The sequence below is a fragment of the Vanessa atalanta genome, chromosome 8, assembly GCF_905147765.1.
Source record: "Vanessa atalanta chromosome 8, ilVanAtal1.2, whole genome shotgun sequence".
Lineage (NCBI taxonomy): Eukaryota > Metazoa > Arthropoda > Insecta > Lepidoptera > Nymphalidae > Vanessa > Vanessa atalanta.
In genome coordinates this window covers 12,079,997-12,092,681 of record NC_061878.1, presented here as the reverse complement: position 1 = coordinate 12,092,681, position 12,685 = coordinate 12,079,997, and the positions used below count along the sequence as shown (strand labels likewise).

At 30.9% G+C, this 12,685-nt stretch overlaps 1 protein-coding gene across 1 annotated transcript in view; it reads left to right on the top strand.

The window, feature by feature from the left end:
- Positions 1 to 9,326, top strand: part of LOC125065730 (probable chitinase 10) — a 106,710-nt gene extending 97,384 nt beyond the window's left edge. The window contains exons 12-19 of the mRNA XM_047673516.1: positions 554 to 771; positions 2,620 to 2,774; positions 3,875 to 4,046; positions 4,602 to 4,718; positions 6,044 to 6,179; positions 6,367 to 6,539; positions 7,432 to 7,633; positions 7,877 to 9,326. Coding sequence (XP_047529472.1) covers positions 554 to 771; positions 2,620 to 2,774; positions 3,875 to 4,046; positions 4,602 to 4,718; positions 6,044 to 6,179; positions 6,367 to 6,539; positions 7,432 to 7,633; positions 7,877 to 8,091 — 1,388 coding nt within the window. The 3' untranslated portion in view covers positions 8,092 to 9,326. The remainder of the gene's footprint in view (positions 1 to 553; positions 772 to 2,619; positions 2,775 to 3,874; positions 4,047 to 4,601; positions 4,719 to 6,043; positions 6,180 to 6,366; positions 6,540 to 7,431; positions 7,634 to 7,876) is intronic.
- Positions 9,327 to 12,685: the final 3,359 nt, after the last annotated feature.

The window sequence follows — 12,685 nt, the reverse complement described above, 5'->3', positions numbered from 1 at the left end:
GCTATCACCAAAAAACTAAATGGACATTTGAATGTTAATAAAGACTGACATTCAAGAAATTGCTTAATTTTTTCCTAATCGGTATTTCAGTAAAATAAATTATTTTTTAATTTTGAAAAATTGTTTTAAATTAATAATAATAATGTCGATGTTATTTTAAGCTTTCTAATACTCTTTAATAACTCAATGAACTAAAATGGAGCAATTATTAGGTGAAACCCTTGATATTCTTTTTTATATTAAAATTTTCTAATGATTTAGGGCATGTTGTAACAATGGTAATTGTTAGTTATTTTAAAACTCCCACTTAAAACATTATTTGCAAAAAACTATTTTTGAAAACAAATTATCCATTTTAATATAAATACTACCTGTATATTTTATTTATCGGTACTTTTATAGTTATTTGGTTCCGAACTCTCGACAATGTATCACACTCACACACAACCTCAACACACACTCATAGATGTGTGATTCAAGATGTGTGTGGAATTGATGTTTGTATGAATTAACTTAAAATAGATTTAATGATATAATTTTATTTGTTCCACAGAACGTGAACCACAAATTCTCTGCTACCTCACATCCTGGTCTTCCAAGAGGCCTAGTGCTGGTCGCTTCACGCCAGAAAACGTAGACCCAACTCTATGTACGCACGTTATATATGCCTTCGCCACACTCAAGGATCACAAGTTGGCTGAAGGGGAAGAAAAGGACAGTGACATGTACGACAAAGTGGTGGCTTTGAGAGAGAAGAACCCTAATTTGAAGGTAAGCCTATTTCCGAAATCTCGCAAAACGAATGAAACTACTAAACTACTTCAAATATTGTAAAGCCTTTGAAAATAGTTATTGGATTGTTTCTCAACATAAGTCATAGGTAATTTAATAATAAAAGACTATATAAGCTAAAAAAATGACAAATCGTATCAGTCGTAATAACTTAAATAAATTGACTGTTCAATTCCAGTACTCGCATTACTTTGGATATGCAATTCTTAAGAATATTTAGACGTTTACAATGCTTAATTAAACGAAATCTTCATACATTGTTCCTTAAAAACCATTTAGAATCTCCAAGATTTTAATAGCATTCGTTAAGTATTTCTAGACGTAGACCTCAAAAGAACACAAAGGGATAGCTTAATTGTATAGAGTCAGTGCCTCTCAACCCAAATGACGGACACTTTTCGTGAACTGAAAGTAAAAAAGAAACAACGAAGAACATCAAATGAAAAAAAAATGTACAAGAAATGTGAAATATTAAAAAAACAAAACTTGCAAAGATGTCTTAAGTACTAAAGGTTTGAGAACATCTGTAGCTTTTGTCTTTTAATAACAATACTTTTAACTCGCTTTAAAGGCTTTGTACTCTTGTAGTACCAGTTGTCTAAATTTTAATCAAGTAAGATGACTTTAATTACGAATCGCATAGAATTTTTTGTTAATTGTCTAGTTAGAATCGAAACGCCCATCGAAATTCTAAAAATCTGTAAGCATTAAATATCGAATAATCGAATATTAATTTTGGAATACATTTACAATTGCTTCATAGACCTGTAGAACTGATGACTAAAAAGTACGATTAAGATTTACCAGCTGAAATATACACGATGGTAAACATGGAATTTGTTAATAGTTAAGAGTACTTCTACGGTTCATCCTCAAGTTTTGATTCTTCTATTCTTTATAATATACAGACAGTCTGTTCATGATTCATCCTAACACAAGTACTAGTCCTTACTAGTAACTTCGTAGGTATTGTTTCCTAACCTGTTATAGATTAAAATAAATATAGTATGTAACATATAACTACATATAAATAACGTAAAGCTTAGGTTTTAGTCAGAGTATTAATTATATATCTATTATCTTTGTTTATAGTTTTCAAGACATGACAATACTCAAATTGTCATGTATTGTACCATGAATATTCTCTTTTATCAAAAGCTATTATTTAGTTGAACATTTTTTAAGTTCCAACTTTGAACAAAGTACACTCGTCTAACTTTGATGTTATATTTAAAAAATGTAACACCATTGACAGTTTTCCGTTCTTATAGAAACTTAAAAGGAACTTCAGACAACTTTTGTTGTTTACATTTATTTTAGAAGAACCTATAAATCACATTTTATAGAATAGCACTCTTCATAATTTAATTAAAAATATATACGTTATTAACCAAAAAAAGTTCCCTTAGCTGATTACGATGATAACGGTCATAAATATTTATATTTAGTTTCCAGATTAACTGAAATAAACTCGAATTTATTGAACCAAAATTCGATCCTACTACATCAACTAAGAACATTAATCTAATTCATACAAAACTCTTCAATATTTGACTCAACAGAAATAGATTCTTATTATGAATGAGGAACTGTTAGTCTATAGTCTAAAGTCTACATCTGTTATTATTTCAAGATTAAGATAGTCAATGTAATTGGCATACGTGTACAAAAGTCAGAACAACTCCAACCCTCAAGTGATGGTAATTGTTAAATAAAAGTCAGACTAACCAAAATCATTGAAAGACAATTGAAAATATTTCTGGAATAATTAAGTTTGTCTCTTATAATTTATGTGTTAATATTATGTAAACTGTTTTATTTGTTTAGATTCTATTAGCTATCGGCGGCTGGGCGTTCGGTTCCACACCTTTCAAAGAGCTCACATCGAACGTATTCCGTATGAACCAGTTCGTGTACGAAGCAATCGAGTTCCTGAGAGACTACCAATTCAATGGCTTGGACATTGATTGGGAATACCCAAGGTAAGGACAAATTATCTTAATGTAATTAATTACGCCCCATTGAATGGACTACTATCTAAGAAAGAGAATTGGAAATGGTTTTCTTTCGTGTTATGGTCCAACTTGTTTATTTATTATATTGTACAGTATTCAGTGTAATAATTTTTATGATGTCTTGTTTTTAACGTAAAGTGGAGCACCCGGGAAAGATGAATACTTTTTACAAGGGATATAAGATCTCAGTTCTTAATGTTGGTGGTATATTGGTTATGTAATAAATGGTTAAAATTTCATATTTCACTGAATAACGTAGGTGAAGATTCCTGGTTAGATTCTGACGTTTGCTTATTATCGTCATCACTGCTAACGAGCTCAACGTCTCACAGAGTGGAAGCAATTATTAGTAATTCAAAGAAAAAAGTAATTGAAAATAAGGTATTGTTTCCTAAAAAATATTTCTTTGTATTATTATTTTATTTGGAAATTCTTGAGACAATTACTCGTCGGATTTTCAATGTTCAAAAAAAAGGAAATTTAACTGTCAAAAGGAATCTATTGTCGAAGGTAACATAATGTTTTGAATAAAGAACAATTTTTCCTCAATATAATCACGATTATTTAAAGTACGTGGCAGTTTTTTTAGTCATACTCGTATATCTACATATATAGTATACATGTAAAGAAACATTATGGTTAGATGTATGAACAAATTTTGGTAACACCCCAATGTACATACATTTAATATGCCACGTAAACGTATACTTAAATCGGCTTAATGTTAAGAAAACCTTTTAGCGAATCGTATAATAGCCGTAAAAAAATCTAGACACGTTTTTTCCATCTTGTGAAATTTGAGCCTTTGTAGGCTAAGTTTTTGTACCTGAGTGAAAAGAAATAAGTACGTAGAAGTTAAACTCGGATAAAATACTGTACGTAGAAGTGATACGTCTTGTAATTTATGAGGTAAAGTCGAAGCAAGTCTTACTAAGTTAATACAAAAATTGCATGCCTATGAAAATTCCATGGCATAGTTAGCGCCGTCAATTGACTTTTTTCGTTAGTCTTTAATTTTCATAACAATAGTATATAAGTAATACTGTCATGAATTATTTAATTTATAGAGGAGCTGATGACCGAGCAGCCTTTGTATCCCTGCTCAAAGAACTTCGTCTAGCTTTCGAAGGTGAAGCAAAAACATCTGGACAACCTCGTCTCCTCCTCTCTGCTGCTGTTCCAGCATCATTTGAAGCAATTGCCGCTGGATATGACGTGCCAGAAATTTCCAAATACTTGGTAAGCAGAGAAATACTTAACTAACTTTCTTATTTTCTTCTAATAGCTATCTTATTAAAATTGGAGCCACTGTCTATGATGATGTAATTCATGTTTTTTTTCTTTGGGACAATTACTTTCCAACTGATATGAATTCTGCAAAAAACAATAGAATTAAACATTTTTTAGATCAGTAAAAAAAACGCGAGATTTTGTATTTATTTATATGTTATACGGAAGCTAGCTATGGATATTTTCTAGGATTTCACATGAAATATGTGATTTTTGATTGATTTTTTTATTACAATAATAATTATCTTTGATGTTTTCCCTGCGTCTAAATCTATCAACCATATAAAAATTCCATTCTCTTATTTTTTATGAACTTGTCCTAATCCTGTAAAAATTATCTCTTTCTGTATTTTTTTATGATAGACGCATCTGTGATTTATCATAATAAGATAACAAAGTAACAGGCAGAGTTAAGATCCTATAACAATATTTTACATCATTAGAATTGTAATTATATAAATGATAAAGTTACTCTTGATGTTAATGAAACAATATTCATGACAGGACTTCATAAACGTGATGACGTACGACTTCCATGGCCAATGGGAGCGTCAGGTCGGACACAACAGTCCATTGTTCCCTCTCGAGAGCGCAACCAGCTACCAGAAGAAACTGACCGTGGTAAGTTAAATTAAACAATAAAAATAACCATTACCACTACTTCTATTCATCAGGTATTTTATTTACCGATAAATAACAATTACAATAATTCTAAAAGATGTCAATAAATACAATGGGAAATATTAACATCTTCCACTGTTCCACTGTCCAACGATAGACGGCTTGGCGTGAATAATTAGGCAAAATAATTACACTTCTAACTCTAAGTCTATGTATGGAGGTTACCACCAGGTATGGTATACAGTCAGTTCAAGTGGCTGCCTGATATAAATGAAAAATCCTATGCGACCATTTGATCGCCAATAAACATAACAACCTGAAAGACCAAAAGTTTTTTTTTTAAGTGAAGTAAACTACAAATAATATTTAATAGGCAATTAAGCACTTATTCTACCGCCAAGCAATACTTAGTACTGTTATGTTCCGGTTTGAAGGATAAGTTTGTCAGAAGTTGGTGGCACATTAGCGATGTAAGGAATGATTATTTTACCTTCCTACTTAATGTCTACCATCTAGTGTGTCATTCAATCATCTCACGAACTATGCCAAAATAATAAAATAAAAAATATCCTTATTGAAAATTCGATACCTTTGATGAGATTTGTCTATTTTATACATTAGGCAGTTTATAAAGAAACATAAAAAGTACAAAGTTATTTTGATCCATACTTCTGTAAAATAATCTAAAATTATTTCTAATGATTTCCCTCTTAATGACATAATACATTTTTATACATTGAAATAACTCAACGAAAACTTAGAGTTACTTACTTACTTTTCACAAGCAACCAGTTGCCATAAGAAATTGTCTATGATAACTTTAACTCGGTTAAAAAACAAGCGCATACTTTTAATGGTTGAGAAAGTTTTATCAGCTACCGCTTCTGCTGCTTCGGTAGTTTTTTTTTGTTTAGTTAACAAAGAGAACAATTTGTACTTCATAAAATAATTTGATTTTCATTTAAGTGAATAAAGTTTTTATTCGGATGAAATATTTTACTTGTGAGTTGCTTGTTCGTCGTTAAGTTCACGTTTAGTTATCAAATAAATTAGTTCCAAATATCTGGAAATACAATTTATTGGAACAAGTAGGTAATACTTTGGATGATTTACACTTATCTAGTTTTTTTAAACATGCATACATTTTTGTATAGTAAATGCACACATACTCAAATATAAATATATCTTCCTTAAAAAACACGTGCTTCTATAACGTTTCATTAGAAAATGGGTTATTTTTATATACCTTGTTAAGGTATCATCATCACGAAATCTTATTTACAAATATAAAGTTTCAGATAGTAAGAATTAAAATATCTTTCCAGGACTATTCAGCTCGTGAATGGGTACGTCAAGGTGCTCCCAAAGAGAAGCTGATGATCGGAATGCCCACATACGGTCGTTCCTTCACTTTGATCAACGGAACTCAATTCGACATAGGTGCTCCAGCTTCAGGCGGTGGTAAGACATACTGATTAATAGTTATAGTACCTTTATTTATTACTAATTATTGAAAGTCCCGTCAATTTTATCTATATTAGAGTTTAAATACTAGACATACAAGTTAATATGTTAATTTAGTATTCAATTCTTTAAAATAATTCGGTTATAATATCAACCATATACATAAAATATTTCAAATTATCAGGTCTAGCTGGTCGCTTTACAAACGAAGCTGGCTTCATGTCATACTACGAAATCTGCGACTTCCTGAGAGAAGACAACACGACACTTGTATGGGACAATGAGCAAATGGTTCCATTCGCGTACAGAGACGACCAATGGGTGGGCTTCGATGATGAGAGATCGCTGAAGACCAAGGTACGTTACCCAAAAAACTAAAAAGTGGATGACAAAATGGATTTATATTAGATCGTGAACTGGAAATAGATACGTATGGTAATTTATCATATTGCCTAGTTTCTATTCAGGGACTTAAGATTTGCAGCGTCCTTAACTTTGGAAATGTCTATGAATCGATCTTATCTCAAATCTTCGTAAGAACATTTGATCATTGACCTTTCTAAATAATTATTCTTAACACAAAATAACGATCAAGTACCAAAAAGGTTGTGTAAGATTATTGTTACTTCTTTATTATTTTCGGTATATTTATTAGCTACTTCATATATAATCAAAATCAAAATATAATGTATTCAAAGAGGCTCTTGCGAGCACTTTTAAATTAATTAAATTTTAACATTTTCATGGTTTAATTAAATTTAAAGCCACCACCGGTCGGAATGTAGATTCTACCGAGAAGAACTGGCAAGAAACTCGTTACTCTTTTGCGACAATCAGCTACATAGATTATTAAATAAAACTACTAATTGAACTGAATTATTAATTCTCTTGCGTGAAAATCAACGACTACTAAGTCCACACTTTTTTATTATACATTATCCTTTATCGAGTAATACGTCTCATTATTCAAGGTTTTTTATTCGAGATTATTATCAAATACATGAAATAAATCGTATCACAGTTGAGAAATAGTCTAGAATACAATAATTCTAATATAAACTTGTAAAACGTCAAAGCTTTGTAAACGTAATAAGCAAAAAACAATAAAGTCCTCTCAAATAAATATTAACCTTTCTCCATCACTGCCACAGAATCTTAGCAATTACTTCCTAGACAAGCTAATTATTAAGTTGAATAAAGTTTTGAAATTACAAATTACATCTCGCTAAAACTCTGTTATAACCACCAGATGACCTGGCTTAAAGAAGAAGGTTTCGGAGGCATAATGGTCTGGTCCATTGACATGGATGACTTCCGAGGCTCTTGCGGCACTGGAAAGTATCCTCTCATCGCCGCCATGAGGCAGGAACTGGGAGACTACAAGGTGAAACTGGAGTATGATGGACCGTACGAATCTTACAACCCTAACGGACAGTACACTACAAAGAATCGTGAGTATATTGTTCCCCATAATATTATGACGCAAATTAATAAAATAATATGTAAAAGCCAAAATTAATGTCAAAATATATAATTTATTACAAATTAACATGAAATTAAAAACTCTTGTAAGTAAAGTAACAGCAAAAACGTTCATAAAACAAAATATTATAATACTTCCCAAGTTTTAATCTTACCCATTTTTGCCAAAAGTTTATAAACTATGAACCCATTATTTGTCATCTTGTCTACAGCCGCAGAAGTAATATGCGAAGAAGAGGACGGTCACATATCCTACCATCCGGACAAAGCGGACTGTACCATGTACTACATGTGCGAAGGAGAGAGAAAGCACCACATGCCTTGTCCTCAGAATCTGGTCTTCAACCCCAACGAAAACGTGTGTGATTGGCCAGAAAACGTAGAAAGTTGTTCGCACCACACTCAAGCACCAGCCGCAAGAAGATAAGAGAAAACTCTACTAAAAGTTAAGGCTAGTAATATTCCCTTCATTTTCGAGTTAAATCTGTAATTTTAGTAGGCTTAGGTTATGGGAAGTGCCAAATGCGAATGATTTTATTTTTATCCAACTTTTCCTTTCGTTTGAAGATTACGAAATTGGATTTGAGATAGAAAGTTTACGAGTTCATTCTTGGAATTTGTTGTGATAATTTGGATTGAAACGGCTTTTAAAAAAGTAACTTTAATTAGAACAGCAAATTGTTTGATTTTGAGTTTGATTTAGACATATTATTATAAGTTATTTAATTAAGTTGGTTGCAGATATAAATTTGACGCAAATTCAATAGTTCCGTTATTTCTAATTTAAATGTTCTAAATTCGATTGTGAATCGTCCATCTCGTGATTAGGTCACTAGTGTGTTGTAACCTAAGCCTATCATTTTAATCAAAATAAATTTCATTAATTATATTTTTTTTCAACGCCTAATCCACCTTTAGTCTAAAACCAACCCACGTCTTAATATTTATTAGTTTAACGATGGTAACATCGAACAGATCGGATGAAAGGGTTCGTGTGATATAATGTAAATTATAACATTATTGGTGAATAATTTTATATAGAATTATAGTAAGCCGACATGATAATTAGGCAAATATTTAAAAGAAAAGATTGGGCAAAGTGCTATGCACAATTTTGCGCAAAAAGACAGAAGACGCTCAGACGCGCCATCCACGCGTAACGTGCTTAATTGCGCAAAATATTTTTACAGGGATGTCATTTGTTACGCGTGTTCCCTTTTAATCTCTTTTTGAAAGAGCTTTAATTGTTTAATTGATTTATTTTTCAATATTGGTTAATTAATAAAATTATGTCTTTGTCTGATTATCATGATATCAGCTAGTGATAGTTTACTCCCAAAGGTACATAATGATTTAAACACTAATTTGATGTTTGAAGAATTTTTAACTTCTCTAGCTATATTTTTATATAGACATTTAGAGAAATTATAGTTTCTTCTGTAACCGTATCTGCTTCAAGAACATCTTATAAAGCATCTATTGAAACATTATAATTGGTGCGTTTGTTTGTTTTATCGATGTTTTCATTTTCACCATCCAATTATGTACCTTTGTGATCGTATTTATTAGTTGTAAATTTAGTTTTTCGAAGCTTTTCATCATCAATATTCATATCAGCAAAATCACTGCCTAGAACTGTCTATATTTCATTATAAGTTTTCGAAATTGTTAGACGGTTACAAAAAATCATGACATCTTCATATATTTGAGGTTTGTATTTTATTGTAAGTAGGAAAATAATTGTAAGTTTTTGTAAATATTGTATCTAAATACAAAAGAGATGTAAGAGTATTATTAAAATCTTTTATAAAATTACGAGTTTGTTTTATTATTTCTAATAATTTTCCACCGAGTTAAATATTTTTTCCAGGAGGAACTGTTTAAAGTAATTTATTACGATGATGATGTCGATACACTACTAACAAATATAAAAACTATATTATAGGTACTTCAAAGGCATTATTTATATTCCAACCACAAGGACACAAAAGACGAAAAGTTACATTTGTCATTGAATCGAGGGCATATCATTGGTCGAATAATTTGTAAGATTCATTACGATTTGAAAAAAAAAAGCCGAGTCGACTAAGCTTTGGAAGTAATATTATAGTTTTTATTATTTAATTTTCAATAGGACAATCAACAGTAGATACAATATCTCATTAAAAAAAATCATCACAAAATTATCTTGGCAAATGTTCTACTATATACAGCAAGTCTCACCATGCACTATCACACTACACAATATGTATTAAAAATATAAATTAAACATAATTAATGATTAAAATGAGAAATATAATACATTTTTAACTATTATATTTATATAAATATTAATGTAATCAATACAATATACCATAAAATTAGATATGAGCACAAATAAAATACTTTATTTTTCGACTTAACTCAGTGAGGCTGTGTATCGGCGGCGGCATGACATGTATCTAAATCTTTCACTTGATTACTAATGGTGATGTATAACAATGAGAAAAATCGATATGGTGGATTTTTAATGGTATAAAAGAAGTTACTCGTATTACGGGAATTAATGTGAGGGACGTTTAAGTAGAATCTGGGAGGTTAGGTGGAATAGTGTGGTATTATAAATAAATATATAAATTAATCAAGAACTGTTATTACTGTACAATATAACTGAGCAATTAGCAAATTACATGGAATAAATCATTTACACAAGTATAATGTATTATATAATCTACGATTTGTTTATCTTTATTCTTTCTTCAATCGAATTATGAGATAATTAGAATTGAATGAACTGTATGTAGAATGTTTCGTGTAATTCTTAAAAAAAATATACTTTATTTAAGTAGGCTTTTACAAGCACTTTTGAATCGTCATTTAACAAACTATATTAAGTAAAGCTACCAACGGTTCCGAATGTTAATCGAGATTCTACCGAGAAGAACCGGTAAGAAACTCAGTAGTTACTCTTGTAGTATTTGTCACATAATCATGATGGTCATGATGTTGGTAAAGATTTATATTTGAAAAAGTTTATTTGGTTAAATACCTAACAATTAACAACTACCATCCGTATATATCCAGAATACAGAAATTTAGCTAAGTGTTTACTTTAAATGTTACAATAGTTAAATGGATTAGGATACTGTGTTATGGGAATATTGTCTTCATTGTTTCAAATCCCATATCCGTATTCCGGCGCTGAATGAATTTGAACAACTGTAATATATTTGACTACAATCAATTTTAAACCTTATCACAAGATATTAAAGCTTAAATTAAAGAATGATTGTATGAAATACATGGGATTATTATCGAATATTTTGCTAAGGAGTTATAAACTCTATTTATAGTGTATAAGTTGCATATTAGTGTGAATTATATTTTAAACAATAGCAACGAATACAATGTGCTGCTAATGGAATCAGACGCAAATTCAGGCCTTTATACTGAAAACAATTTGTATGTTACATTTGATTTCGATTTTAGTGATGTTGCATTAGGTATGAATAGCAACGAAGAAAGGGTAAGATTATTATCACATCAGGCTAATGTGAAGTATGTATAATACAACAGATAAATAATTACTAACTTTTAATTATTTCTTTCTCGGTGTCAAAAATAATTTGACATTCGAAAGACAAAAAAAAGCATCTATCTGATACATTCCTGATTATATTCAGATTCAATGTGGACTATTCCTCACAAAAAAAAATATTGGACAACATCACATACATTACTCTGATCCCAATGTAAGTAGCTAAAACACTTGTGTTATGGAAAATCACAAGTAACGACGGTACCACAAACACCCAGACCCAAGACAACATAGAAAACTAAAGAACTTTTTCTACATCGACTCGGCCGGGAATCGAACCCGAGACCTCGGAGTGGCGTACCCATGAAAACCGGTGTATACACTACTCGACCACGGAGGTCATCAAAAAATAATCTTAGCACAATCGTAACTGAAGGATAATTCTATTTTTTATATAAATTATGACCGAACCGCAACAGGATCCTTGTGCTTGTAGAATATGAAAACGGCAAAACGGCAACGGTTACGTTTCGAATGTCTACAAATGTCGAAAAATTCTACAAATACATATATACTTGACTTAGGCTCGTGTATCTGTGTATTACCTTTATAAAACGGAGAAGAAAAAAGAGAAAGAAAAATCATAATAATAATACCGTTATAAATAGCATACGCATTTCTCCTAACATATAAATAATCTTTAAATGATGCTATTACTACAGCTACCAGCCTATATCATTTAAACAAGCAATGATTACACACTATAAAGGATTTTTATAAAATTATTAAGGTAATAAAAATGTTACACAGATATTACTAAAATAACAAAACGTAATTATCATGTTTGAAATTTTCTATCTAACTTATTTTCAAACTAAGTAACTTAGGTTTACAGAAATGTTTCAAACTTCAGCCGTGTCTGGAAGCGACGTAAACGAACTTACCGATACACAAATAAAAGTGCCATCGTCGGGCGATTTTGATTTGTGAGTAAACAGTCTTCGGCGGTATTCTACAATTTACTCCTTTCTATTTTAGCTTAAAAAACGCAATTATCTGTCATAGTTTATGTTTTTACTATATTGTTCTAAAATATGCAAGACTGAGCATTTTTTTTTTGTTTGGTGAAGGTATTTTTTAATTTAAAACATCTACTTGAGGATGAAACTACGTATATGCCGCGACAGTTAACGGGATGACCCTCTGTTATGCCGTCATGCTTCCTCCCTTTCTTGCTCTCTACTCATTTGTGTGTGCGTGTCGCGTATATAACGAAACTCTTATATTTTTATATATTGCATCATAATTCAATATATTTTCATTTGTTGATATACCAAAACAAACTAGGCCACATATTGGTCCCCTGATAATGGCAGAATAATTTCCTGATGAATCCCCTGATGATTAAATAGTCCATCCGTTTAGGGAACTTATCTATTGTGAGCAAGTATGTACACAGGTGCACTCTCTATTCCCTCCCTTCCTAATCCGACTGAATTCCGAG